This window comes from Biomphalaria glabrata, chromosome 6 (genome assembly GCF_947242115.1).
Source record: "Biomphalaria glabrata chromosome 6, xgBioGlab47.1, whole genome shotgun sequence".
Classification (NCBI taxonomy): Eukaryota; Metazoa; Mollusca; class Gastropoda; family Planorbidae; genus Biomphalaria; species Biomphalaria glabrata.
In genome coordinates, this window is record NC_074716.1 from 18,744,991 (window position 1) to 18,771,121 (window position 26,131).

At 35.0% G+C, this 26,131-nt stretch overlaps 1 protein-coding gene and 1 long non-coding RNA gene across 5 annotated transcripts in view; one reads left to right on the forward strand and one right to left on the reverse strand.

The window, feature by feature from the left end:
- The first annotated feature begins 1,378 nt into the window (after positions 1-1,378).
- LOC129926999 (uncharacterized) lies at positions 1,379-4,986 on the forward strand. The gene is made up of 2 exons (XR_008778708.1): positions 1,379-1,849; positions 2,160-4,986. It is a non-coding gene; the product is annotated as an uncharacterized LOC129926999 (long non-coding RNA).
- Positions 4,987-11,626: 6,640 nt separating this feature from the next.
- Positions 11,627-26,131, reverse strand: part of LOC106060405 (beta-1,4-N-acetylgalactosaminyltransferase bre-4-like) — a 45,571-nt gene continuing 31,066 nt past the window's right edge. For all 4 annotated transcript variants that reach the window (XM_056034071.1, XM_056034070.1, XM_013218273.2 and 1 more), the window contains 5 exons: positions 25,239-25,426; positions 24,018-24,140; positions 20,645-20,749; positions 15,154-15,304; positions 11,627-12,817 (listed from right to left, as the gene is read on the reverse strand). In XM_056034071.1, the coding sequence (XP_055890046.1) occupies positions 15,154-15,304; positions 20,645-20,749; positions 24,018-24,140; positions 25,239-25,426 (567 nt within the window). In that variant the 3' untranslated portion in view covers positions 11,627-12,817. The remainder of the gene's footprint in view (positions 12,818-15,153; positions 15,305-20,644; positions 20,750-24,017; positions 24,141-25,238; positions 25,427-26,131) is intronic.

Consider the following 26,131-nt stretch of genomic DNA (forward strand, 5'->3'; position numbering starts at 1 on the left):
ACCCGGGGTGTGTCCTAAATTTACGAAGATAAGGTTGAGCTAGATCTAGCTAGACATAGATCTAGTACTCTAGGTCTAGATACTAGATCTAGATTCTAGATCTATTCTTAGAATCTAGTAAGTGCTAATTATGCTAATAAGCCAAATGTTTCATTCAAATCCCTTTCTTTTCCCGACAATGGCTATAGTATACTACTTAGTCTACTTACTAGATCTAGTTACTAGTACTTACACTTACAGTACTTAAACTGAGTACTTACTACTAGTCTAGACTAGATCTAGACTCTAGACTACTCTATCTCTAGACTATTGGCAATTGGAATTGCATTTGCCGTATTGCCACTATTGGAGTCTATAATTAGTATAATCAGAGTATTGTCACTATTCTAACACTAACTCAACTGGTTTCTTAGGTTTCTAAGTCCTAAGTAATCTAGAAAAGGATTTTTTTTAAAAATACGTTATTAAAGATCTAGAGTCTAGACCTAAATGTAATTAATTTTATTAGACACAGTAAGGCTAAGGCCTAAATAAGGCTACAGTTAGATCTACTATTCTACTTATTATTATTACATCTTATAGTCTAAATTAATTATTAGTTTAGTTTCTAGATCTAAAAGTAAAAGTAGGACTAGCACTTCTGCTAAATCTCTAGAGATCTGTCTAGAAATAGACTTAGAAGGTGATAGATTAGATTCTAGTTTATTATGTAATAAATTTACTATTTATTTAGATCTAGTTCTCAATAAGTTGAATAAGTCTATAGATTAGTATAGATCTAGAATCTAGACTGACTAGACATTAATATTTAGATCTATAATCTATAATATTATTTTTATAATCTGTGTTCTTAGACTTATTAGGACTTATTAGATGTAGGTCTAGACTAGGTAAGTCACTAGTAGACTCTTACATTATTTTAGTTAGATCTAGAACTAGAGACAACATCTAGGGTTATTAGAGTGATTAGAGTAGAGCCCTAGAAAAGGATAGATAATCAAGTAGATCTAGAATAATCTAGATCTAGTCAGTAGATTTATATCTAGTAGTAACAAATAAAAATAGATATAGTAACATTTGAGTCTAGGTCATTAGAAAACATTTTAGTTAGAATTCATCATTTAGGAGTTAGAACTATTGATTTCAAACAAAGGACATAATTATGAATTAAAGGTTTTCTTACTTTTAATTATAATATTTACATCTATTTATAAGAAGCATGCTATTGTTGTTTTTAAAGTAATATAATTGAAGTTTTATTTATATTGCGTACAGTATTGCTAACAAACGCGTTTATGTTCCACATTGGGGCCCAAAATTCCACATTTTCAACCTGAGTGTTCCACATTCTGGGTCTTGGGGGTAGGCATGTCTGGTGATGAACGCATGCCAAAGGCGATTTTTTCTGCCGAGCTTAAAGGAGCCCCCTTAAAATGCTATAAAGATCAAATCAGGTCCCATTTTGTCCTCACCAGCAGATGGCCTCTGAAAGAGCAGCGGGAGAGCTCTAGTGAAACAAAGTAGGGCCTTTGCCTTAGACAAATTAAGACCTCCCCCACCCTCCAGGTCTTCGACTTTGCATTAGAGGTGTCAAAATATGTAGGTCGCATCTGGGTTTGCATGGTTTTGTGGAATACTGCACACGTCCTTAATCTTTCAAACCAAAGACCTTATGTCCTGTTGAAGTGAACATAGAGTGGGGCATGAGTTAGGTGACTTTCTGTTTGTGTTACTTTGATGCCAATAATAAATGAACATTTTGACCTGCCAATAATAGGGACTGTCATGACTACTGTACTTGATAGCCTATGCCATGTATTCACCTCTCCTTATAAGATTTCTAACTTAGGTTTAGTCTGTCTTGTAGAGATGCCATGAGTGTGTTTCCCATAGATCTGCTATGTAACTTAGGTTTAGTCTGTCTTGTAGAGATGCCATGAGTGTGTTTCCCATAGAGCTGCTATGTAACTTAGGTTTAGTCTGTCTTGTAGAGATGCCATGAGTGTGTTTCCCATAGAGCTGCTATGTAACTTAGGTTTAGTCTGTCTTGTAGAGATGCCATGAGTGTGTTTCCCATAGAGCTGCTATGTAACTTAGGTTTAGTCTGTCTTGTAGAGATGCCATGAGTGTGTTTCCCATAGAGCTGCTATGTAACTTAGGTTTAGTCTGTCTTGTAGAGATGCCATGAGTGTGTTTCCCATAGATCTGCTATGTCTATGTGCAATCTTTTCACCTCTTTAAAACTGTTTTTTGTTGAAAAAAAGTCACCAGACCAGAACATATTGTACTGAAAATCCAGGTTGTCTTTTTTCCTGTTCCTTTTTTTGTTTGGTGCAAGTTTTTAGTCCACTTGTCAATTTCATTAGAGCTTAAGCACCCATTAGAGCAGGCAACTGTGTTGTGGTTGCCTAGGTTGAGGCTGTAGTTGATCAGTGATGCACAAAGAACTTTTCTATCATGAGGCATCCATACAACAGGCTAATCAAGTTGGACCCATATTGTTGTCTCCCTTGTTGTTTTAGCAGTTTCTTCTCAGAGAAACATTTTCTCTTAGATGAAGGGATCATGAGTTGCCAGGGTGCCATGAAGGGATCATGAGTTGCCAGTGTGCCATGAAGGGATCATGAGTTGCCAGTGTGCCATGAAGGGATCATGAGTTGCCAGGGTGCCATGAAGGGATCATGAGTTGCCAGTGTGCCATGAAGGGATCATGAGTTGCCAGGGTGCCATGAAGGGATCATGAGTTGCCAGTGTGCCATGAAGGGATCATGAGTTGCCAGGGTGCCATGAAGGGATCATGAGTTGCCAGGGTGCCATGAAGGGATCATGAGTTGCCAGGGTGCCATGAAGGGATCATGAGTTGCCAGGGTGCCATGAAGGGATCATGAGTTGCCAGGGTGCCATGAAGGGATCATGAGTTGCCAGGGTGCCATGAAGGGATCATGAGTTGCCAGTGTGCCATGAAGGGATCATGAGTTGCCAGGGTGCCATGAAGGGATCATGAGTTGCCAGGGTGCCATGAAGGGATCATGAGTTGCCAGGGTGCCATGAAGGGATCATGAGTTGCCAGGGTGCCATGAAGGGATCATGAGTTGCCAGGGTGCCATGAAGGGATCATGAGTTGCCAGGGTGCCATGAAGGGATCATGAGTTGCCAGGGTGCCATGAAGGGATCATGAGTTGCCAGTGTGCCATGAAGGGATCATGAGTTGCCAGGGTGCCATGAAGGGATCATGAGTTGCCAGGGTGCCATGGTTTCTCTCTCAACTTTGATGAGGTGAAGGAATCTTACACATTACATTTGGTACCAACTCTATTGCAGTATCATAGTTAATTATCCCAATCTGAATTTTCCTTCAGGGATAAACTTCATCTGCCTCAAACTCCCAATAATTCTCTGTCACTCTAAGAAGTTTCACTCTAATAGGCACAAGTAGATCAGGTGCTAGACTTTGTTGTCAGAGTTGGGGAGTATAATATAGCTAATGGCAGCTTATCTGACACTCCTGGCTTTGACAACATCTGAAAGCCTAAAGCCATCTGTTTAAAAGCACTCTATATGTATGTTTAATGAGACCAATCAAAAAGTGTCTGCTAACTGATGTATAGTGAGGTTCATCTTTGCCTTTGTATTTCACAGTTTCACAAAGGTGTCTATATGTGTATCAACTATTAGCATTTAAAACACATTTTTTTTTTAAATGGAACTAGACCCATTTTATGGTATTTTTATGCTTTTTTTTTTTTAATGTAGGTCTTTACTTATTTAACAAATGTCAAAGTATGTATACATTTCTGTTGAGAAGTTGTGAAACCTACAAAACTAACAACTTATTCATTAAATGTTACTAAATTATACATACTAAATTTCAAGCATCTTTTTTTTTTATTCACTAGTGATATTTCTTTTTTCAGTCTTTAGACTTGGATATAGAAACTATCACATAGAGACTATCACATAGAGACTCACATGGAAACTCACATGGAAACTATCACATAGAGACTATCACATAGAGACTATCACTATTCTAATTCAAATTTCTATTTTAATAAATAAAACAAGAAAAACATAAAAAACACTTATTTTGATAAAAGACAATACCTCTTTAGACAACTTAGAGAGTGAGAACAAATCCTGGTGACATGAATGTATAGATCTACTGCATCTAAACCCAGTAATATTCCAATGATAGGCCTTTAAATTTAGACTTGGACAATGTCCAAAATGTTCCTTGAACATTAATTTATTAAAATATTGAATAAATGTGGATTATCTGAAGACATACGATCCATTCAAGATAAATTGTTTCTAGTTCTCTAGCCAAATTTATTTCTTTTTATATCTGGAAAAAATTATACCAGTCAAAATAGAGTTTTCCCAGTGTGAACACAGAGCTAGTAATTCTTTTCCCAATGATGTAAATCAACTGTCATATTATTAGGACACTCCTTAGGGCTGTTTTCTACAACCATGTTCACGTTTTTCCTAAAAGTTTCGGCAAAGGTACAAGTTGAATAGAGGTATTGCCAAAAAATTGAATACCAAATATTGCCACCAAATTGGTTTTATTTTGTCTTGGCAATTATATACATATAATTTATTTTTTATTTGTATTTTGTATATATGATTTTAAACAGGCTTTTTGTGACATTAGTTAACTAACAAATCTTCTGTGAAAAAACCAACTCACTGTAGATTGTTTCAATACTTTACAAGTTGTTTATCCACTACCTTCTGTCACTAACCTTAGACAAAATATGAAATGAGCTACATTGACAAACTGTCTATAGCCAAGACAAAAAGTATTTAAAGCCTTAGGAATGAAATTGTTCAGTTGGAGATTTTGTACCTGCAGAGGGAAGAGAGATAGCAGAATACAGGAAATGTCCTTGCCATATTTCTATTTATAGCTGATTTGTTTGTTGTGTTCATGCTTATTTTGTATTCTGCAGTTGACAAATAAACAAAACTGTTGATTTCAATGTATTGAATACATGTTTGTTTTTGTAGGGTTTCCTAAACTTTGTTGTGGGCTAATCTAATTTGACTTGACTTCTATAATCCTAATTACTTCACATTAGCCACATAACATTACAAGTTAACAATATACTTAATAACGACTTTCACTGTTATAACATGACACCTTTATTTTTCAATGGGAAATCTGTCCAGTCGTCACTAACGTTGCTATTTCTAACTAACATCCAAAACAGCCTACTTCTATACTATCGCCATGTTGCTCTCTAGTCGCCTAAGTCTGTCTACTACGTCATTAGTCTGTCTTACTACGTCACTGTCGCTAAAAACAATACACACTATATTTGTCTAACAAAACTAACCTACTCTCTAATATAGTACAAAACAATACACACTATATTTGTCTAACAAAACTAACCTACTCTCTAATATAGTACATAACAATACACACTATATTTGTCTAACAAAACGAACCTACTCTCTAAACTAGTACAGAAGTTTTTCAGCAATGGAACACAGATTGGGAAACAGAACACTATTATTTGTTTAGATTCTACAAGTCCCTGAGTGGTTGAACATTCATCAGGTCACTGTTGGAAGGGATAGAGCCTTAGAGGATGCCACTTTGTGTATATAGTTTTGCTTATTTTACTGATTCTTCTGTACCTTGAAGAAGGTAAGGCAAAGTGGCTGATTAGTTAGGTGCTTGACTTCCATACCCAGGGGTCCTGGGTTTGAGTCCTGGTAAAAGATTGGGATTTTTAATTTCGGGATCCTTAAAAATTAAAATTGTGGCTTTTATATAGCGCTACTTTCATGCTTATAGCATGCTCAGAGCGCTTCGGTCAAATCTCAAGTTGTGGAACAGTTGGGGGGGAGGGGGGGTAGTATCTAGAAGGTTTTTCCGTGCTGCCTTCAGGCGCTCAGTAAACACAACTCTGACCCGAGTCGGGTGTCGAACCTCGAGCCCCCTTCATAGGTAGCCAAGCCAAGTGCACTTAGCCTCTCGACCACCCTTTTGGAGTAGTGTGCTTCCAAGTCCACCCAGCTCTAATGGCTACCTGACATTAGTTTGGGAAAAGTCAAGTCAGTTGGTCGTTGGGCTGCCACAGATGAGCTAGGGTTGTAAGGGGAACTTACTCTCTGGACCTTGAAAGTCTTGAATGTTTTCCTGGAAAATCATTATTAAAATTGGCTATGAATCCTTTCTCCCTGCTGATGTCCCCTACTCTGTACCTTCATCAGGTCTGGACATGAAAGTCTCTGGTCCAGTTATAAATCTGTTCCTTACTTGGCTTATCTCTAGGTCTTGTGTCATTCAACAAAGAAGGCGGCCATACTTGATCAATGTTGAAGCTCAATAAAGACTAAATGGAAGCTATAAGATTGGGATTGTGCAAAGTAAATTTGCCTGTGGTACACCATTTACTAAATGAGCAAACTTCAAGCTGTTCTGTTCTCATGATTAATTGTAGATATCTTGGACTTGTACAGGTGTGTTGAGTCTCTTCTAATGGTTTCTATTCTGTCATGTACACACATGGAAAATCAATCAATCAATGCACAAATCTGAGTAAAACAGAACTTGACTTAGCAATGTATCAGGTGTGTGACCACATTTGTTCATCTTTTATCCATGTGCAATACTTCATAGTGTAGCAATAGGACTGTCAAAGAAAACAAACACATAAGGCAATAGGACTGTCAAAGAAAACAAACACATAAGGCAATAGGACTGTCAAAGAAAACAAACACATAAGGCAATAGGACTGTCAAAGAAAACAAACACATAAGGCAATAGGACTGTCAAAGAAAACAAACACATAAGGCAATAGGACTGTCAAAGAAAACAAACACATAAGGCAATAGGACTGTCAAAGAAAACAAACACATAAGGCAATAGGACTGTCAAAGAAAACAAACACATAAGGCAATAGGACTGTCAAAGAAAACAAACACATAAGGCAATAGGACTGTCAAAGAAAACAAACACATAAGGCAATAGGACTGTCAAAGAAAACAAACACATAAGGCAATAGGACTGTCAAAGAAAACAAACACATAAGGCAATAGGACTGTCAAAGAAAACAAACACATAAGGAAGCAGCATTAAAAAAAAACATTTATTTCATAGTGAACTTTTTGTTGTAGGTAAAATGTGGTATGTTAGGACAACAGTTTACAAAAATACATGTCCAGAAGTGAATAAAATTATTTTTTTTTTCCAATTCCGAGACATTGCAAGGAGAGATATCAAAGTAAAACAGCCAAAAGTAAATACAATAAAAGCCATGGTCCTGACACTAAAGGTTTGCCAAAATGTAGCAATCTATTTCTTTTAGTGTTTAATATTAATGTTAACATAAATAGTGAGGCTATTTTACTTTGACTTACAAATACAAGAATACAAAATAAATACAGATATGGTCAAAAGTAGAAGCAATACATTGGAGTGTCTAAGCAAACAAGAAATGGCAAAAATAAAGTGCATAGAGTCAAAGACAAAAGATGACTAACAGAACATCCACTGCTTGATGTCAACTAAAATTGTTTTCTAACAGAATGCTATTCACTAAGACAGGCTGAGTTCCTTTAGCCATGACAGAAACCAAAAGTTGACAGAATAGAATCAGTTAGTGAGCAGATTAGACAAAATCTACTTCATTCTTCTGTTGACTCCAACTGGTTCAAGAGATATGAAATCTCTATTCTATATTTTTTGCAGGGAGCCATGTGGTTTCTCAACAATGACATTGAGATCTTTGGTGGAAATAACACACACACAAATCAATAACAAAAAAAAATGTTCATTAAAAAAATAGAAGAATAAAATGTTGTTTTAAAAAGATTTTAAGAAATGTCTTATTTTTTACTTGAGCAGGTGGCCATTTTGTTTTTTGAGGGGTAAAACTGCAATCTGGTTTAAGTGACTTTCTGGTCATCTGAATGACTTCAAATTTGAACAGGAAAATAACGAACAGCGTTTCTTGAAGTTCTTCCTTCATTTATCACAGAATCAATCTGAGAGTCCCAGCCACTAAGTACTGGTCAAATTCTCTGTACAGACATGAAGGACTCTTTGCTCATTCAACCAATGTGTAGCAAATAGACTGGCCCAGGGTTCACTAAGACAAGAACCAAAGTTGAATACATTTCAAATCTATCCCCCATTCATGGTGAACATCATGAAATCATAGAAATATAAAGAACGGATTCTCCTGTATAATAAAGCTCAAATATTATTTTTAAAAATTTTATTTTGATTCTTGTACTTACAGCTACAAGTTAGCCAATAAGAAAATTTTAAAGCTTTAAATAGTTTTGGTCTCAATGCTATCCCCAAAAATGTTTCATTGAATTTTAACAAATGAAAACAGAAATTAGTTCCATGGATGAGTTCACTTGCATGGAATGGCTTAATCACAGCACGGGAATTATGGCAAAATATGACAAAATATAATTTCTAAATAATTACTGAACTACCACACCACCTGAACATTCAAATCTCAGACCACAGCCACCATTAATGATCAAATAGTGAAAGAAATCAAACAAGGTAAGAGCATTAGAGCCAAAAAAATAAACTCAATGTGAAAGGAAAGCTGGCTAGACTGTACTCTAAACAGTGTCATCGAATCAATTGAATCCAATGAAAGTCAAATAGTGAAAGGAAAGAGGTCCTAAGCTGGCTAGACTGTACTCTAAACAGTGTCATCGAATCAATTGAATCCAATGAAAGTCAAATAGTGAAAGGAAAGAGGTCCTAAGCTGGCTAGACTGTACTCTAAACAGTGTCATCGAATCAATTGAATCCAATGAAAGTCAAATAGTGAAAGGAAAGAGGTCCTAAGCTGGCTAGACTGTACTCTAAACAGTGTCATCGAATCAATTGAATCCAATGAAAGTCAAATAGTGAAAGGAAAGAGGTCCTAAGCTGGCTAGACTGTACTCTAAACAGTGTCATCGAATCAATTGAATCCAATGAAAGTCAAATAGTGAAAGGAAAGAGGTCCTAAGCTGGCTAGACTGTACTCTAAACAGTGTCATCGAATCAATTGAATCCAATGAAAGTCAAATAGTGAAAGGAAAGAGGTCCTAAGCTGGCTAGACTGTACTCTAAACAGTGTCATCGAATCAATTGAATCCAATGAAAGTCAAATAGTGAAAGGAAAGAGGTCCTAAGCTGGCTAGACTGTACTCTAAACAGTGTCATCGAATCAATTGAATCCAATGAAAGTCAAATAGTGAAAGAAAGAAATCAAACAAGGTAAGAGCATTAAAGCCAAAAAAATGCATTCAACTCAATGTGATAGGAAATAGGTCCTAAGCTGGCTAGACTGTGTCAATTAATCAATTTAATCCCTTTTGTCAGAGAAATGAAACAGGAGCAATGGAGTCTAGCAACTAAAATTGATCTCTCCATTGAGCAGATGTGTCTCTTGAAGCTGCATCAAGTTTTGGAATGGTTGAAGAAAACATAAATAAATGTTCAGTCCATACACACACACACACACTTAAACAAACACTCCCACAAAGTGGAACTTTTCTTTCCACCCATTGATTAGAATTTGGCAACACATTTTGAAAACTGAAACTTTGATTTTTGTTTCACAATGAGACTTGAATGTTTTCAAGGTGATTTTGATTTGACCACATGTGGTTTGAATACTATTTTGATTGATCAACATCAACGTTGACTCAATTTGATATTTTTAATTCATTTACAACAATGTTGACCTTAGTTCACAATCAAATGCTGTTCCCAAAGCTAACTAGTGTTCAAGAATCAGTCTATAGAAACTAAAAGCTGGTTCCTTCTACTAGATGTGGTCATTTGAAAGTTACAATGACAAAAAAAATCTCAGTCTAGTTTTATCCTTCTCATGGATACCCTTTCACAGCCAACCTCTTTCTGACTACAGACTTGAGAGGAATGAAGTGAAATACATGAAAAGACATCCAAATGAAGGTGTACCCACAGGGTTTGAACAAGTTTGGACATACAATCTGTGAACAATAAACAGTCAGCAATAAATACCTAGATGGACTCTGTTTTCAAGTGTTGCTTTTTCTTTCCCACCAAAGTTTTGATCAACCTCTGACTCAAGTAGAGCCAATAGTTAAAAAACACATATCTATGAAATAGCATGGCATGTGAACAAATCAAACTAATTGTGTCTCTAAAGCTGTACAACAAACTGTAAGTTCAAGTCTAGTTTGAAAATATAACAGACAGAGAAAACAACTCAATACATTCATTACACAAGCACAAAACAAACTAAGGAATGAGAGTAATGTGTCCAGTTCAAGTCAATCTTCCCACTATTTTAACCCATACAATGAGAACACCCCTTTCCTACAAAATAAATTACATTCTTTCAAAGTCATGTGATGTTGACAGTATTTTGATGGAGAAAAAATAACACAGACTTAAAATGAAACAGTTTTGTAGCTCCAACCTCTTTTGTTTAAAACCCAGCTTCACAAAAGTAAATAACCAAAGAACTAGTTGTGTTGGTGTATAGAGTCAAGTCAAGAAGTTCATGCATTATTGGAAGAAGTCGAGTCAATGTAAAGTTTATGTCTAGTCTACATCATTATTTAGTGCAGTCAAGTCAAGCAAATATCCATGTCTAGTCTCAAATATTTAACAAAGTCTGAAGTGTGTATCATTGTCAAAGCGTTTGCTGAAGTGAAGTTTTGAAGTAGTCAATGTCCAAGTGTTGGCAAGATCAGTTTATGCAATAGTGAAACTGGGTGTGAGCAGACAACACAATATATTTTACATACATTCTGAATATCAATATAATATATCACAAGAGTTACAGTGAAACAAAAAAATAATACAATAATGCTCATTCTTAAGATACAAACATAATAGTTTTTACAGGTGATATGAATTGAACATCTAATTGCATAGGTCAAAGTTCATGTGTTCCACAAAGTGATGACCTAGTGGTGTCAAGACAATGAGTTGAGGAAATAGCACATGAGAAGGAGTTTTAGATTGATATTTGTACAGGACAGTTGCTTCTGTTGCATTGACCACTGCAATGATTGCCCCAAGTTTGTCATGAAATAAATAAACCTCAATGAAATCAAGAGACTGAAATGAAGTTCACACACTGAATGGAACACAAGTCTCTAAATAGCACAGTGTAAGCTTAGGGAAATAGGGTGGACAACTCTGCTGACTTTCTTTATTAAGACTGGACAAATATTGTTTTTTTCTTTGCACTGTCAGGGTATGAATCATTGATTTGTTTCTTTCTTCACACACAACAAACTGCTAGAGATTAAGCACAAATTTAATTTCCATGAAAATCACTCGCGTATGACCAACATTTGGTTTATTTAGTGTCCAAACATCACCCTAAGTGTTAGTTTGAGCAATAGATGACAAGATGAGATGGATTGAATATCATTGGCATTATAACATTCTAAATTGTGCTCAACATCATGAAGTCTCACCCTAGTGCAAGAACACAAAGAGATAATACAATCTAATAGAAAGAACTTAGTGTTGGACTGACTCCTAAAAGACTATAGCTTTCAAGTGATGACTTGCTTATTATGCTAAACATCAGAATAAAATTTGAAATAGTAAGCGCCATAAAACACTTGACTTTTGCTTCATTACCTAGAAGTATTAAAAAAAAAAAAGATTTTGTCAAGCCATGTAAAGCTGTTTTAGTAGCTAAAGGTTGACATTGACTCTAGAAATGTCACAATAAAGTATTAGGCACAAACTGTGTAGAACCCAGTACAGCTACACTACAATAGATAAGCACACGATGACATAAAGTCTGTAACAGTTGCAGTCACTTGGACAGCTCAATCTAGGTGCAAACAATGTTGACATTTTAACATAAGAACTTTGATAAACATTATTTCTCTAGAAACAATATACAAGAATAATTAGTTTACAATTTGAAATGATCAATGTCATGTATCTCAACAGGCAAAGGGAGATAATGTTCTGGTTTTGACAGCACTCTACTACTCTGTGTACACACACACACACACACGTCAATCTAAGGCACAACATTGCAAAAATCGTATCATCAATTCTGTCATAGAGCTTCCACAACGCAATTTGTATTGAATAGAACCATTTAGAATCAACAACAACAAGTGTAAATGAACTTAATTCTCTTTCAAATGTTTCATTTTGAATACAATTTTACTTCCAGAACAAAATGTCTTCTTAAAGTCTGTTTGGGAAACAAGACAAGGTACTGCAGGGAAACTGTACCAGTCACATCCAACTACATTTTCTGGCATTGTCTATTTATTAAATGGAAATCAAATGTTTTACAGCTGCTGATGGACCACAATGAAATATATTATTGAGATCATATTTTTCTGAATGAGACATTTAGAATAATGCCAGAGTGCATCAGGCACATAGAATTAATGTCCACATTTAGTCAACATTCAAGTAGATTCCACATGAAATAGATTCTATTTTTCTATTGAACTTGTTCCTCTTGTTTTTCCAAATAATTTTCAATGTATATGCCAACTCTAAAGAAACTAGTTTATGTCACTGATAGTTATAATAATAATCATTATGATTACTTTTGCATAGCACATTTTCCATGCTCTTATACCATGTTCACTGTGCTTTGGTCCAATCTTAGAACAGAATTTGAGTGATATTGATTTGTAGCACAGGATCTGGCCAACATTGTACTGCACCAAAGTCTAGAGCACAATTTGTGTACAACAATGTACCAGACCAAAGTCTAGAGCACAATTTCTGTGCGAGTCCAAGCTTTCCAGACATTTTTGTACAATTGTTCTCCCCAACTCTTTAGTAACTTGAAATATTCAGAGACTGAAAAACACAAAAATATTTTTTCAATAATAAATTTTTAAAAAAATGGAACAAATACAAAATGTCAACAAACAAATTCTGGACAGTTTTGAGAGATATGTGTCACTTGTAAGTAAATGTCATTCAAGCGTTGACTAAGACTGCACTAGACCAATGGATATACAGCATGTCTCATTACTTCCAAGTTACTTAAGGAGACAAAAATTCTGTTTTGTTCATTTGTTTAATTTTGTCTAAATATTGAAAAAAGTACTTCCGTCTGCACCACAAGTTGGTATCTTGAAAGTATGAAATAGAGAGAGAGAGGCAGAAAGAGAGAAAGAGAGTGAAAGAGAAAAAGATAGCGTGAAAGAGGCAGAAAGAGAGAGAAAGATAAAGAGAGAAAGAAAGATAGTGAAAGAGAGCATGAAGGAGAGGCAGAAAGAGAGATAAAGAGAGATGATGAGTAGTCAGCATTTAGTACTATGAATTTCATAAATATCCAGGGGAATAATTCACTGTCTTTATGAAATCTGCCAATACAATCTAGAGCAGGGGAGATTGTGTTTTGCTTCTTGAGTAAATTAATAGGCTTAAAAGAAACAGGAAAAAACAAAACTTAATTGTCTAATAGTCCTTCAGCAGATGTGACTTGATAGGTCACCATATTGATGTCCGTTCATATAAAGCCATTTGAATCGCTGTTTGACATGACTAAATGTGTAATGTAATATTTCAACAAATAGTATTAACCTCTACAGATGAACATTAGGAAGATGCTCCACTTGGTCTGGAGTTTATATTCAACAAATAGTATTCACCTCTACAGATGAACATTAGGAAGATGCTCCACTTGGTCTGGAGTTTATATTCAACAAATAGTATTCACCTCTACAGATGAACATTAGGAAGATGCTCCACTTGGTCTGAAGTTTATATTCAACAAATAGTATTCACCTCTACAGATGAACATTAGGAAGATGCTCCACTTGGTCTGGAGTTTATATTCAACAAATAGTATTCACCTCTACAGATGAACATTAGGAAGATGCTCCACTTGGTCTGGAGTTTATATTCAACAAATAGTATTCACCTCTACAGATGAACATTAGGAAGATGCTCCACTTGGTCTGGAGTTTATATTCAACAAATAGTATTCACCTCTACAGATGAACATTAGGAAGATGCTCCACTTGGTCTGGAGTTTATATTCAACAAATAGTATTCACCTCTACAGATGAACATTAGGAAGATGCTCCACTTGGTCTGGAGTTTATATTCAACAAACAAACCTTGAAGCAGATTACATGTGGATGTGTAAATATAATTATGATTGGAATAACCTTTGGTTGTCTAAACTTGAAATGATTTGAAAAAGAACTAGAGATCAACCAGGTGTCAAGACAGAATGAATGTTATTAAAGAAAAATATTTGAAAACTAAGCATTACAGAGTGGAAACAGTGAGCAGCAACAAATACAGAAATATGAATTCAAAACCAAAAAGCACTTTCTGACACAACCTACAAGTGAATGAATGGAAAACAAAACATTGCAAAGCATTTCTTGGAAATAGCAAATAAATGGACAAGATCAAGACTGGTCCACCTATGGGTCATCTATTTGGTAATGCAGGTTTCAGCATGACTATCAGAAGCTAGAGCCTGTCACATTCCTAATCCTCCATACAAAACAAATGTGTGTGTGGGTGAAAGTTTTGCCAACATGTTGGAATTGTTTGGCCAGATAACATTGTTATGTATCATTAGTATTCATATTGTAAGTATTATTAGTATTCATAAGTATGGAATCAACTGATTGCTATGAAAATATGGTTCATGTGTGAACCTGGCCTAATAATATTGGAATAAATGAATAATAATCTAATTGATGGTTGATATGAGAACAAAGGGGTTGGTAAATGGCCAAAATCTTATTCATGGCCTTTGCGTTTAGCATGTCTTTTTTAATGCTTACAAGATTACCTCATGGTCTGCTAGAGGCTGGTGTGGACAGTATAGAAGCTCTACTACTGACAGCTGCACTAGGATGGAACCTATCCTGCATGGCGATCTTTTTTAGGTGAGCTTAAAGGAGGAAGGCATAAAAAAGGTGCCCCTAGAAGCACTACAAAGATCAGGCACCATTTTGCTCTCACTGGTATAGAGAAAAGCAGCTAGCAACATATGAGACATATCTCATGAAAGTGGACACTCATTTGAGACCCCAAAAAGGGTTCTTGCCAAAAACAGGCACAGATGACGAAAAGAAAACTTAAAGAATTCAAGAAACTATTGGAATCAAAGTGCTAGACAAAAAAGATTTGTAGACACATTCATCACAGCCCCCTTCCCTCACCTATGTCTGCTGGTTAAGCATTAATGTTTCATTAATGTAAACTGATATCCTCAGATGTGTGGGTAACTCCTCCACCCCCTGAACTGTATAAACAAGACTGTTTAAACCATCTGTTGCCATACGTTGAGTGGTGGTCTTCAGTAAGGCAAACCTGGGGATACAAGAGAAAAGACAACATTAAAGATAAGATCAATTAAACAAATAAGAACATGAACAAAGTAAAAGACTAGTCCAAAGTACTGTGATAGCATGAACAAATTAAAAGACTAGTCCAAAGTACTGTGATAGCATGAACAAATTAAAAGACTAGTCCAAAGTACTGTGATAGCATGAACAAATTAAAAGACTAGTCCAAAGTACTGTGATAGCATGAACAAATTAAAAATCTAGTCCAAAGTACTGTGATAGCATAAACAAATTAAAAGACTAGTCCAAAGTACTGTGATAGCATGAACAAATTAAAAGACTAGTCCAATGTACTGTGATAACATGAACAAAATAAATACGACCAAACAAATGTTTGTTTACTTCAACAGGAACTATTGATGACTTGTAGAAACCCAAAATATGTTTGGAAGATTGGACTTTCATAAGCTCTAAGTCCAAAATTAAAACAAAGTAATATGTATCGAAAAAAAAATTTAAGACAATTTCTTATTTGAAATCTTAACACCTAATTTCAAATCAAAATTATTTGTGACACAAATCTAAACTCAAAGAAATGTATTATGCTTTTCTCATGAGAGTCTCAATCAGTCCAATTATTTCCATTTTTTAAAAAACTCTTTTAAGTCAGTTTCAATACAACGACTTAATTAGCTAAACAGTGTTGACTGTGTTGCCCTCACACAACCTCAACAGTTACATACATGTTATGTACTTGCTTACAATACTGAAACCTAATCCAAGCAATCTGCTCTCTATACATCAAGGTAATTAAATGTATCAATCAATACAATGTTGCTTTGCCAAGATTAATGAGTCCAGCCCTGAGTGTAAGGGGTAGAACATTGCATCAGAAGAAATAAAACAAAACTGTATGATCAATTCTGATCTTGACTTAGATGTGCTTACCAATCAAAAGTTAATGTGCTTACCAATCAAAAGTTAATGTGCTTACCAATACAAAAAAAAAAGAGGGGGGGAGACAAATTCAAAGATGGGTGTATTAAGTATTAAGCCTCAGCAGATACTGGGAATACAAGATTGTTTTCCATCTCATGCCAAACTTCTCAGACAATAACAGTGAGTAGAGGGGTGGGCTGGGTCAACTTGTTTTATGGAGGGCCACATCCAAAACATTTGTTTTTTAACCAGGGAGGTCACACATAAGTTGTAAGTCTTTATTTGGTACAATTGGCATCATAGGAACATACAATAATAATAACTGATGTATTGACTAAAATAATTGTCATTCATTTCTCTATTTGATAGTGTGAAAATGCAGCTAAAGGTTTAAGAAACAAAAATATAAATGCCTTCCACACACATATACACAAAATTGACTCTAACGTAATATAAATACAAAACATGCAAAATAACAATCACAGCCATGATTTGGAATCAAATATTTAAAATAAAATTTCAGAAATCCTACACAACTGGCTTTGATGTAAGGTTAAAACTTGTACATTTTGGTGGCCCTTATTATTTGGCAGGTCACATGGCTGCCCAACCCTTAGCATAGAGTAATTTTCATTTTCAGCCTAAGTGCAGCCAGCCTGTTTCAGCCACGATCACATTTATTCCACACTACAGAAAAGAAATAAAGTACAACAAAAAATCTTTTTGATAATGTACATTTTGCATGTAATTGATTTATTAAGGTCAAAAGTGTGGAGCAAAGACAATCTATAGATGAACTTAGACCTGTAAATAGTCTACCTATAGAAAGACAATTTATAACTGAACTTAGACTTGTAAATGGTCCAACTGTAGAAAGACAATTTATAACTGAACTTAGACCTGTAAATGGTCCAACTGTAGAAAGACAATTTATAACTGAACTTAGACTTGTCTATGGCCATATTACAAGATCTTTGGGGCTCGCAAAGACCTTCCTTTAGGGAACAGTACCAGGAAAAAGAAGTGGCAGACAGAGAAAGCGATGGGAGACAACATAAAAGAATGTACGATCCTGCCATTGAAAGAGGTCCTAACTAAGGCAAAAGACAGAGAGGAATGGAGAAAGACAGTCGAGGAATCTTGCATGGTGCCCCAACGGTCCAACAGATTAAGGGATAGGTAAAGGTAAAAGGTAAAGACTTGTCTATAGTCCACCTTTAGAAAGACAATCTATAACTGAACAAAGGAAAGAAATCCTGCAAGCATCATTTTGTTCGTATGAGAGCATTTTAATTGTATATATCCGTTACTAGGGCTTTTTGTGTTTAGATGAATGCTGATGATTGAGTTTTTTTAGTCATCTATTTTACTAGCTGTATGCATAGAGTCAAAACATGTTTCAAAGATTCAATACAAAATTGACAAGGTACATTTAATACAGACACACCTCCCTTTGTCTTTACCTCCCCTTCCATCCAAGCTGAACTACAAACTTAGAGATTTCACTAACTAAGAAAAAAAAGATTGGGTCAATATGATTGGAGGGACTGTCTCCAAAACAGTTTGAGATGGGGAGGGAAGCAGCTACAAAGTTTAGATAACAGTCATAAAACCTGAAGGGCTATAAATGAATTTCAACTCCCCCCACCCCCGACAGACCAACTTCCCAGATTACATTTGATCTGTTTTGGTGTATTTATTTAATCTGTGTTTACAGTGTAGCCCACCTTGGTTTTATCTACAAAATTTAAAAAAAAAGATAATCCCCCCCCACCCAAATCTCTTTCCTATTTATGTACACCAAGACAAAAAAATGTCATCCTCTCCCACCCCCTTTCATGTGTTTACAACAGTATGCCCTTCCTTTCACATTGACTATGCTTAGAAGCTAATGTTTCCATGACCCTTCCAGCTTTTTATTCTCCAATTGTTCAAAGTAGGTTAGTAAATAAAATAACAAAAACATTGACTAGCAGAAATTTACACAAGTCTTTTGTTTATACCAAAAAGGCAGTTTAGAAAAAAGACAATATGATGTATATTGTGCAACAGCAGTCATAGTAGCTTTATTATAATGGAACATTTCATTGATTTCTATAAGCTCTTTATGATTCAATTTTACATTATTTGGTTGTTGTCTCTAAATCAATGTTGTGTATGTTGTCAATGAACTACACAGTGGCTGGGTGTGGTCCAACATTTCTTAGATATAATATTCACTCTTTCAAACAAGGAAATTACAAGCCACACTTATCCTCGTGTCATTCCAGTTAAAGATTGAAATTCAAGTTTTCCTGATTCAGGCAACCCATTCAATGGTTGACTTGGATTAAACTAGTTCTATATTCATTGGTCCTAGCAACTAGTTAATTAGATTATGTTTTTTTATAGTTGTAAATTATGTGAGCTAAATATTACTGTTTCTCTCTTATCTCAGAGTTTCATTTAATGCTTTGACCAATAGTTGTTTCTCCAGTTAAGGATGAGTATTCAGCCACTGACACCACTCCCATTCAAAGCAGGCCTCATTCAAACTCTTTCTCACCTACACTAACTGATACCATGCAAACAAATTCTGTAGTAGAGTCCAACATGTGAGCAGTACATACAAGTAGTCAAAGCAGGACATAAAAAGCTGAAATTATCTTTAAGTTAACACAATGCAATAGACCCAACCAAAATAAAGAAACATTAAGAAACAACTAAGAAACATTGCCAAGAGCTTTCCCTCTATTCTATTATTAAATGTCTTGGTTTTTGTTATCTGCCTAATATTGTATTGGCTTCCATGAAAGAAATCACTCTTATCTTTCTTATATAATATCCTAGCAAAAAGACAACCATAAGACAAGTGTCACGCCTCGCTGTACATTGTGGGTAGCAGGTCAAGAGAGGGGTAAGTCTTGGCTAGAAGTCAGGAATGCCTTGAAGACTGTTTTTTTTTAATGTGTGCCTCAACAAGTAAAAATAAATATTCCAAAGAAAGTTCAAAGGAAGGGTCAAGAATAAAATTTTTGGGAAACTATAAAACGGAATTGAGTCAAGATATTGGTGACATTGGTTGGTACTAAGTAGTTATTAGTTATCGGTCAACATTCACTGTCGCAGGTCAGTGTTTAATATTGTCAGTCAAATAACCTAAATACTTTTGCAAATTTTTGTTCATTTTTTAAATTTTTCATTTTTTCATTACATTTGATTGAGTGTAAAGATATTAATTTCAACACCATGTTATTCCAGTACGTTACTATGAGACTGCATATGTGTGTGTGTGTGAAATAGGAACGTTAAAAACTTTCAAAAAAAATAGTGCCACTCTCAAATTAAAACTCTATGCCACAAAGATCACATAAATGGAGTTTGAAGCTTTGGGTGCGGAAACAAATGATCAATCAACATGAAATGTAACATAGCAGCACAAAGGTACCAAGGTTAGTCAAAGAAGGTGAAGAAAATATGGTCAAACATAGACAAGCTCCAAAGAGGACTCGAAACACTGACCATGACCAGGCCCCATTGCCTAGCAGTGACCAGGCACCACTCTAACATCCACTTTCGCTATCTCGTTCTCCAAAAAAAAAAAAAAAAAAAAAGTGTTCTAATGAGTAAGGTTATCTGGTCACCCAGGGTCATGTGATTACACGCCCCCACCCATAGCCTGCCCACATTCCTATCCATAAAAGTCCCCACCAACAATTCTATATTTAGGGTCAACACATACTGGACAAACAAAAACCCTACTTTAAATTGCATCTATTTCTCTCTAACAATACAACAAGACGACACTAATACTAAATATATAGATAGCTTCAGAAGTGGTAGTAATGCAACTAATGAAAAATAAATGGAGTTTAAAGCTTTTGGTACCTTAGAGCTGCTATCTTGTCACACAGTGAGTACTTCAAACATGAAAACTTTGTTGTTTAAAAATTACTTTTGTCTAGCACAACTTTCCTGCTATAAGCATGCTCAGTGAGCTCTGGTCCAATCTCTTTTGAGGCTGTAGGAGAAGCTTGAGTCAGGATTTGAACTCAAGCCCACTAAATAGGCAGCCAAGTGATGTATACCCCTCAGCCACCCCCCCCCCCCCCCCCATTAAAACTCATTAACTATGCATCTTTTTCCTATCTATGTCTCCTTCTGTCTCAAAAGATGATGCAACAATGGTGAAGACTGTTTCTTTTTTATTTCTTTTAGTTAAAACATTTCTACATTCATGTGTTTGGGAATATGGTAGCATGTTTCACAATTGTTCATGTTGAAATAATAACTTTACTTTTTCAATTTGGATCTCTCAGATTGTTATGAGACTATTGACCAAAAATCAATCAAGAAATGTATTCCTGTGGTGTAATGTGTAGATGCTGTCAAAACAAAGGGAAAAATCAATTTCTAATCCCTACAATTTAAAATGACTTTGTCTTACCTCTGTGGGTTTTGCTCATTGCCAGAATCCTTGCTGTGTTTTATCATACGATATCTGGCGATCTCCATGGGATACCTGGTGATGGACAGCCCAGCATGTCGTATCCTGAAAAGACCCACTAACTTGTTAGAAATGTATAAATCTGTCTTAGAGTAGTACAAGCTGAAAGACATAGGGAAACAGACTAAAAGTCCATAGAGGAAAGAGAACAATGTCCCTAGAATAGTGTATGAACAAAGGTCATACAACTCTGAACTTATTCAACTCCAAAGCAGAGCAAAGTATTTAACCTTTCCTTTACTTGTATCCTTTCTTTGTGAAGTACAGTCTTCAATGTAGAGCTCCTTAAAGTCAATGGCAGAAACCTACACAATGTTAGAGATTCCTTCAATTTCTTTCAGCCTTTATACTTTTAGTCTCAGAGAGATGCCCATTATTATGTCTGACTTTTGTCTTGATTTTTGTGTTGAAATACATAGCTCTGATACATTGTTTTTTAAATTTCAGCAAATAGGAGTTGTGTTTCCATTATTGTCATGTTTTTGTGACAGTAATAGAAAACACTTTTTAAAAAAGCAAAATATAAAAAAAAACTTTTAAGAAAACAAAGGCTTACATAAGGGTAAGAACAGCACAATTACTGCAATATATCTCAATATTGCACAATTTATTTCCCATTTCTCTATGTAACAAAATAAATTAACTACCACAAATTAACTGGTTAATTTTTTTATTGATTCAAGTGTTGTCATCAACAAAGAATAATTGTGAAAAGTTTTAACTTGATCTAAGAAAGAGAAGTGGGAGAAATAATGTGTACAAGATTTGTGCCAGACAGAGTTTAATATAAGCTTAAAAAAAAAATTGTATTTCACTCATAAACATAATTTAGTGTAAGCTTAGTAAATTTAATCTTGGTCTCAATCTCTAAGAATTAAAAAAAATGATAGAGAGATAAAACAAAGAAATTTCCAGGGACATTTGGGCAGAATGGACTCTATAGCCTTGGTCAGCAGTCAGTCTGGGAGCTGGAAACTCCTAAATAAAAGCTAAGACTAGATCTATCTGTCATACAAGTCTCAGACTTCTGAGCCAGTGTGAATAATATTTAGTCTAATGAGTGGTACAGGCCTGCGCAAACTAATGATCACATTAAAACTACTTAGTGAAGGCTGGAGGAGATGCAGTAATCAACTTCAAAATATCTAACCACCAAGTTGAAAAGTGGATGGCTCTTAACTCTTTTTATCCCAATTGACGATACCATCATTGATTTGAACTTGTTAAATTAAATTATAGTTTGAATTTTTAGCGGCCCCCGAAAGGGGAAAAGACGCTATTAGTTTTGTGCGAAATGTCTGTCCGTCCGTCCCGTTTAGATCTCGTAAACTAGAAAAGATATTGAAAATCCGACATCACAATATTTTAGACCATTCAAAGTTCTGGTGCAACTGCTACTTTTTTTTTTCTGAAAGCGAAAAATCTAAGTTTTAAAATAAGTTATGCAAGCAGTTTTTTAAAGAGAAAAAGCTAATTAGTATGCATTATAAGTTAGACCAAATTTAAAACAAATAGTAATCTTATAAACTTCATTTTCCTAATTTTTTTTTATTGCGGAATTTATTTATTTATTTTTTTTTTTTTTTAAGGATTCGAATAAGAGATTGAGCCTTTTCAAAACAATTAGATCAATTATAACACATCAGTTAGGCCAGGGGAGGCGCGGTGGCTGAGCGGTAAAGCGCTTGACTTCCGAACCGGAGGTCCCGGGTTCGAATTCTGGTGAAGACTGGGATTTTCAACTTTGGAATCTCTGGGCGCCTCTGAGTCCACTCAGCTCTAATGGGTACCTGACATTAGTTGGGGAAAAGTAAAGGCGGTTGGTCGTTGTGCTGGCTACATGACACCCTTGTTAACCGTAGGCCTAAAAAACAGATGAACTTTACATCATCTGCCCTATAGACCACAAGGTCTCAAAGGGGAACTAGTTAGGCCAGGTTCACATCTAACTTTACATTCACTTTCACCCATCCTTTGATCTGCGGGACCGTTGGAGCACTACACAAGATCTGTTAACCTTCTTTCTCCATTCTTATCTCTCATTTGTCTTTGATATAATTTCATTTGGATGTTCTTTCTGAAAATATTGAAGCCTGCCTGGGTGGACCACTTCGGGGGCCGATTTTGAGTTTGTGTGGTTTGTGTTTCCACACAAACTGTCTTTTGTAACCTTGTATAAACTTTACTTTGTCTTATATAAAAAGAGTATGCATTCCTCTTTAAATCTATACCAAATAAAACATTTTCTGATAACAAACAAAAAAATTATTGAAGCTTAATCATAAATGGGTATTGAAATACTACTGAGTGAAATAAAGAATTCTGTCAAAATGTGGAAAATAATTATGGAGAGAAAGAGTTAAAATCCCCTGTTGGAATATCTGTACAATGCAGTCATTGATAAAAGTGAATGCACTGAACAGAGGTCTGCAATGGTGGCCCTGGCTGGACATGGACATAGCTTCCTCTAGTGAGGTGCACTTAGTAAGTCAATTCCTATCTCAAATCACTCACACCCAAGATGATTATCATTGCAGCCTAGCACTCAATTACTACCCTAATTAAACAAATGTTACCCAAATTTCACAAAAACTACCCAAATATTATACAAATTACACAAATACTAGACAAATTAAATAAATACTATCCAAATTACACAAATACCACCCAAATTACACAAATACTAGACATTACACAAATACCACCCAAATTACACAAATACTAGACATTACACAAATACTAGACAAATTAGACAAATATTACTGAAATTGCACAAATACTAGACCAATTACACAAATACTAGAAAAATTACACAAATACTAATGAAATTGCACAAATACTAGACAAATTAGACAAATATTACTGAAATTGCACAAATACTAGACCAATTACACAAATACTAGACATTACACAAATACCACCCAAATTACACAAATACTAGACATTACACAAATACTAAACAAATTACACAAATACTAGACAAATTAGACAAATATTACTGAAATTGCACAAATACTAGACCAATTACACAAATACTAGAAAAATTACACAAATACTAATGAAATTGCACAAATACTAGACAAATTAGACAAATATTACTGAAATTGCACAAATACTAGACCAATTACACAAATACTAGACAAATTACACAAATACTAATGAAATTGCACAAATACTAGACAAATTACACAAATACTAATGAAATTGCACAAATACTAGACAAATTACACAAATACTAGACAAATAATTCACAAGCTCCCTAAAGGCATAGCAATAAAAAAAAAAGGGGTGGGGGGGTGGGGAGGTAAATTACCTGCTAGCCATGTCATCATCCTCACCTCCCCAGCCAAAAAACATGTTAGAGAAGCCATTGATCTTTTCAAAATGTTCTTTGTTGATTGCACTGACACCTCCATAGATCCCATCATAAGGTAACCTGTAGACACAACAGGACCAACTTATAACAATGGCTTTAAATGTTAACAACAAAACTGTTCCCTTTGAAAAAAGAGGCATGAAGAAAAAAAAATGCTTATGTCTTTAAATGGATACTTTCAGATTAACAAAATGATTTCAATCATAACGTGTTCTTGTTTTTGTAAGTTTAGATTTGATACCAATACAAAATCATGAAAAAATAGTAAAAACCAATTGCTTGAAAAAATCATGCACCTTTGCATATTCACAATGTTAAAACCTGATCTGTCTAGTTAAGATTTCCCATAATACCAAAGGATTCCCACCAGCTCTGGACTAGATGCCATTGGCCAATTGGCACTTGTTGATAATTCCTGTGTTATTGACAATTCCACTCAAAATTTTTCTAATGAACAGTTTTTCCAAACTTTTTTCTTAACAGAAATAGTAAAAGCCTTAAATAAAAAGACAAGCACAAGTCAATAGATGATTGAATGCTATGGACATTGCAGGCTTTAAAAGCACTGGCAGCAGATTAACTCTAAACAAAACTCCAAACTGTTCCTGTGACCTCTCAAAACAAAACTCCAAACTGTTCCTGTGACCTCTCAAAACAAAACTCCAAACTGTTCCTGTGAATAAGAAGTGACCTCTCAGAAGGAGGTACACTGGAAGCAAATATTTATGGTCAATGCATGCAGTCAAGAGAAGGCCTATCTTCATATATAATTTAATAACTGATGGTCTGATTCAATGGTAAAAACAGGAAGCAGAAAAAAAGAAAAGAAGTTAGATTTTAAAATAATAAGGAAATCGGAACTTTAAACATTTATGACAAAAAAAAAAAGTTGAATTTTTTCATAACATAACTCAGCAAACATGATTATTTTTATTTCTATTTCTTTTTAATGCCTTTTTTGTTCACCACCTCAAAGTAAATTATACCTAACAGCATAGTTCTTGCATTAGTTCCCCTTCCCAAAGGTGTGAGACAAGCTACAGCTAGATAGACAATTCTGACTAACCTTAATCTTTACATCTGGCAAGGGCCTTCTCAAATTTTTACTGGAAACAGCAGTCAAATAAAAAGATGAAGAAAACTAAAAATAAATCTAACCTGTAGTTAAATTTGTCAATAGCTGCTGATAAATGCCGAGGCTGCTCAGGGCAGGAGTAAATGTTTCTATCATTTTCTGGAATAAGATCCACATCATGAAAAATGGCACACTGGTAGTCATAGCGCTTCATAGCCTCTGCATAGCCTATGTTCATTAACATGGCCCTGTTGAACTTCCCTGGCAATGCCTTCATCAAACCAAAAAAAAAAATATTCAATGCATCATGACATGCAAAATGTGATGTAGATTTATAAACTACTCCAAATTAATTTACATACAAACATAAATATGTAGAATTTATAATTTTGTAGCAAAAGAGTCACCCTACTCATCACCCTGGTAGTTTTCCAGATAATAACAGCGTATTCACGCCTAGGAGTTTGTAATACAAAGTTCCTTTCTTATCTTGTTTAATTAAAACATTCGTACCAAGAAAAAGTCAATTAGTGTGTTCTTCTTAGTCTTGCATTGATCATTTCTTTAAGTTTTTTTCACAATATTTTTTTTAAATATTACTTTGTTTAATAGAAATAATGAAACAGTTAATAAAGAGCCCAACATGGCATCCAAATTAAAATCATGTTCATGAGTAATTAATTCTTTCATCCTTTATATAATAGTCACAATATGATATATTCATCCTGAATGATTAACAACTGAATAAGGCTAAAGTGTTGGGTGCAAAGTTGTATTATTATTTTTCATACTTGATATGAAGTGTGTGTGTGTGTTTATATGGTGACAGTAAGAAGAGGGTAGCAATTGTTTGTGAGTGATGCAATATAGGTGGCATTTTTGTCACTTGGTTTTAGTTAGGAGAGACAACTCCAGTATGTGAAACTGAAAGGTTGCTTTATTGCAGTGAGATTTTGTTAATGAATATTATTACTAA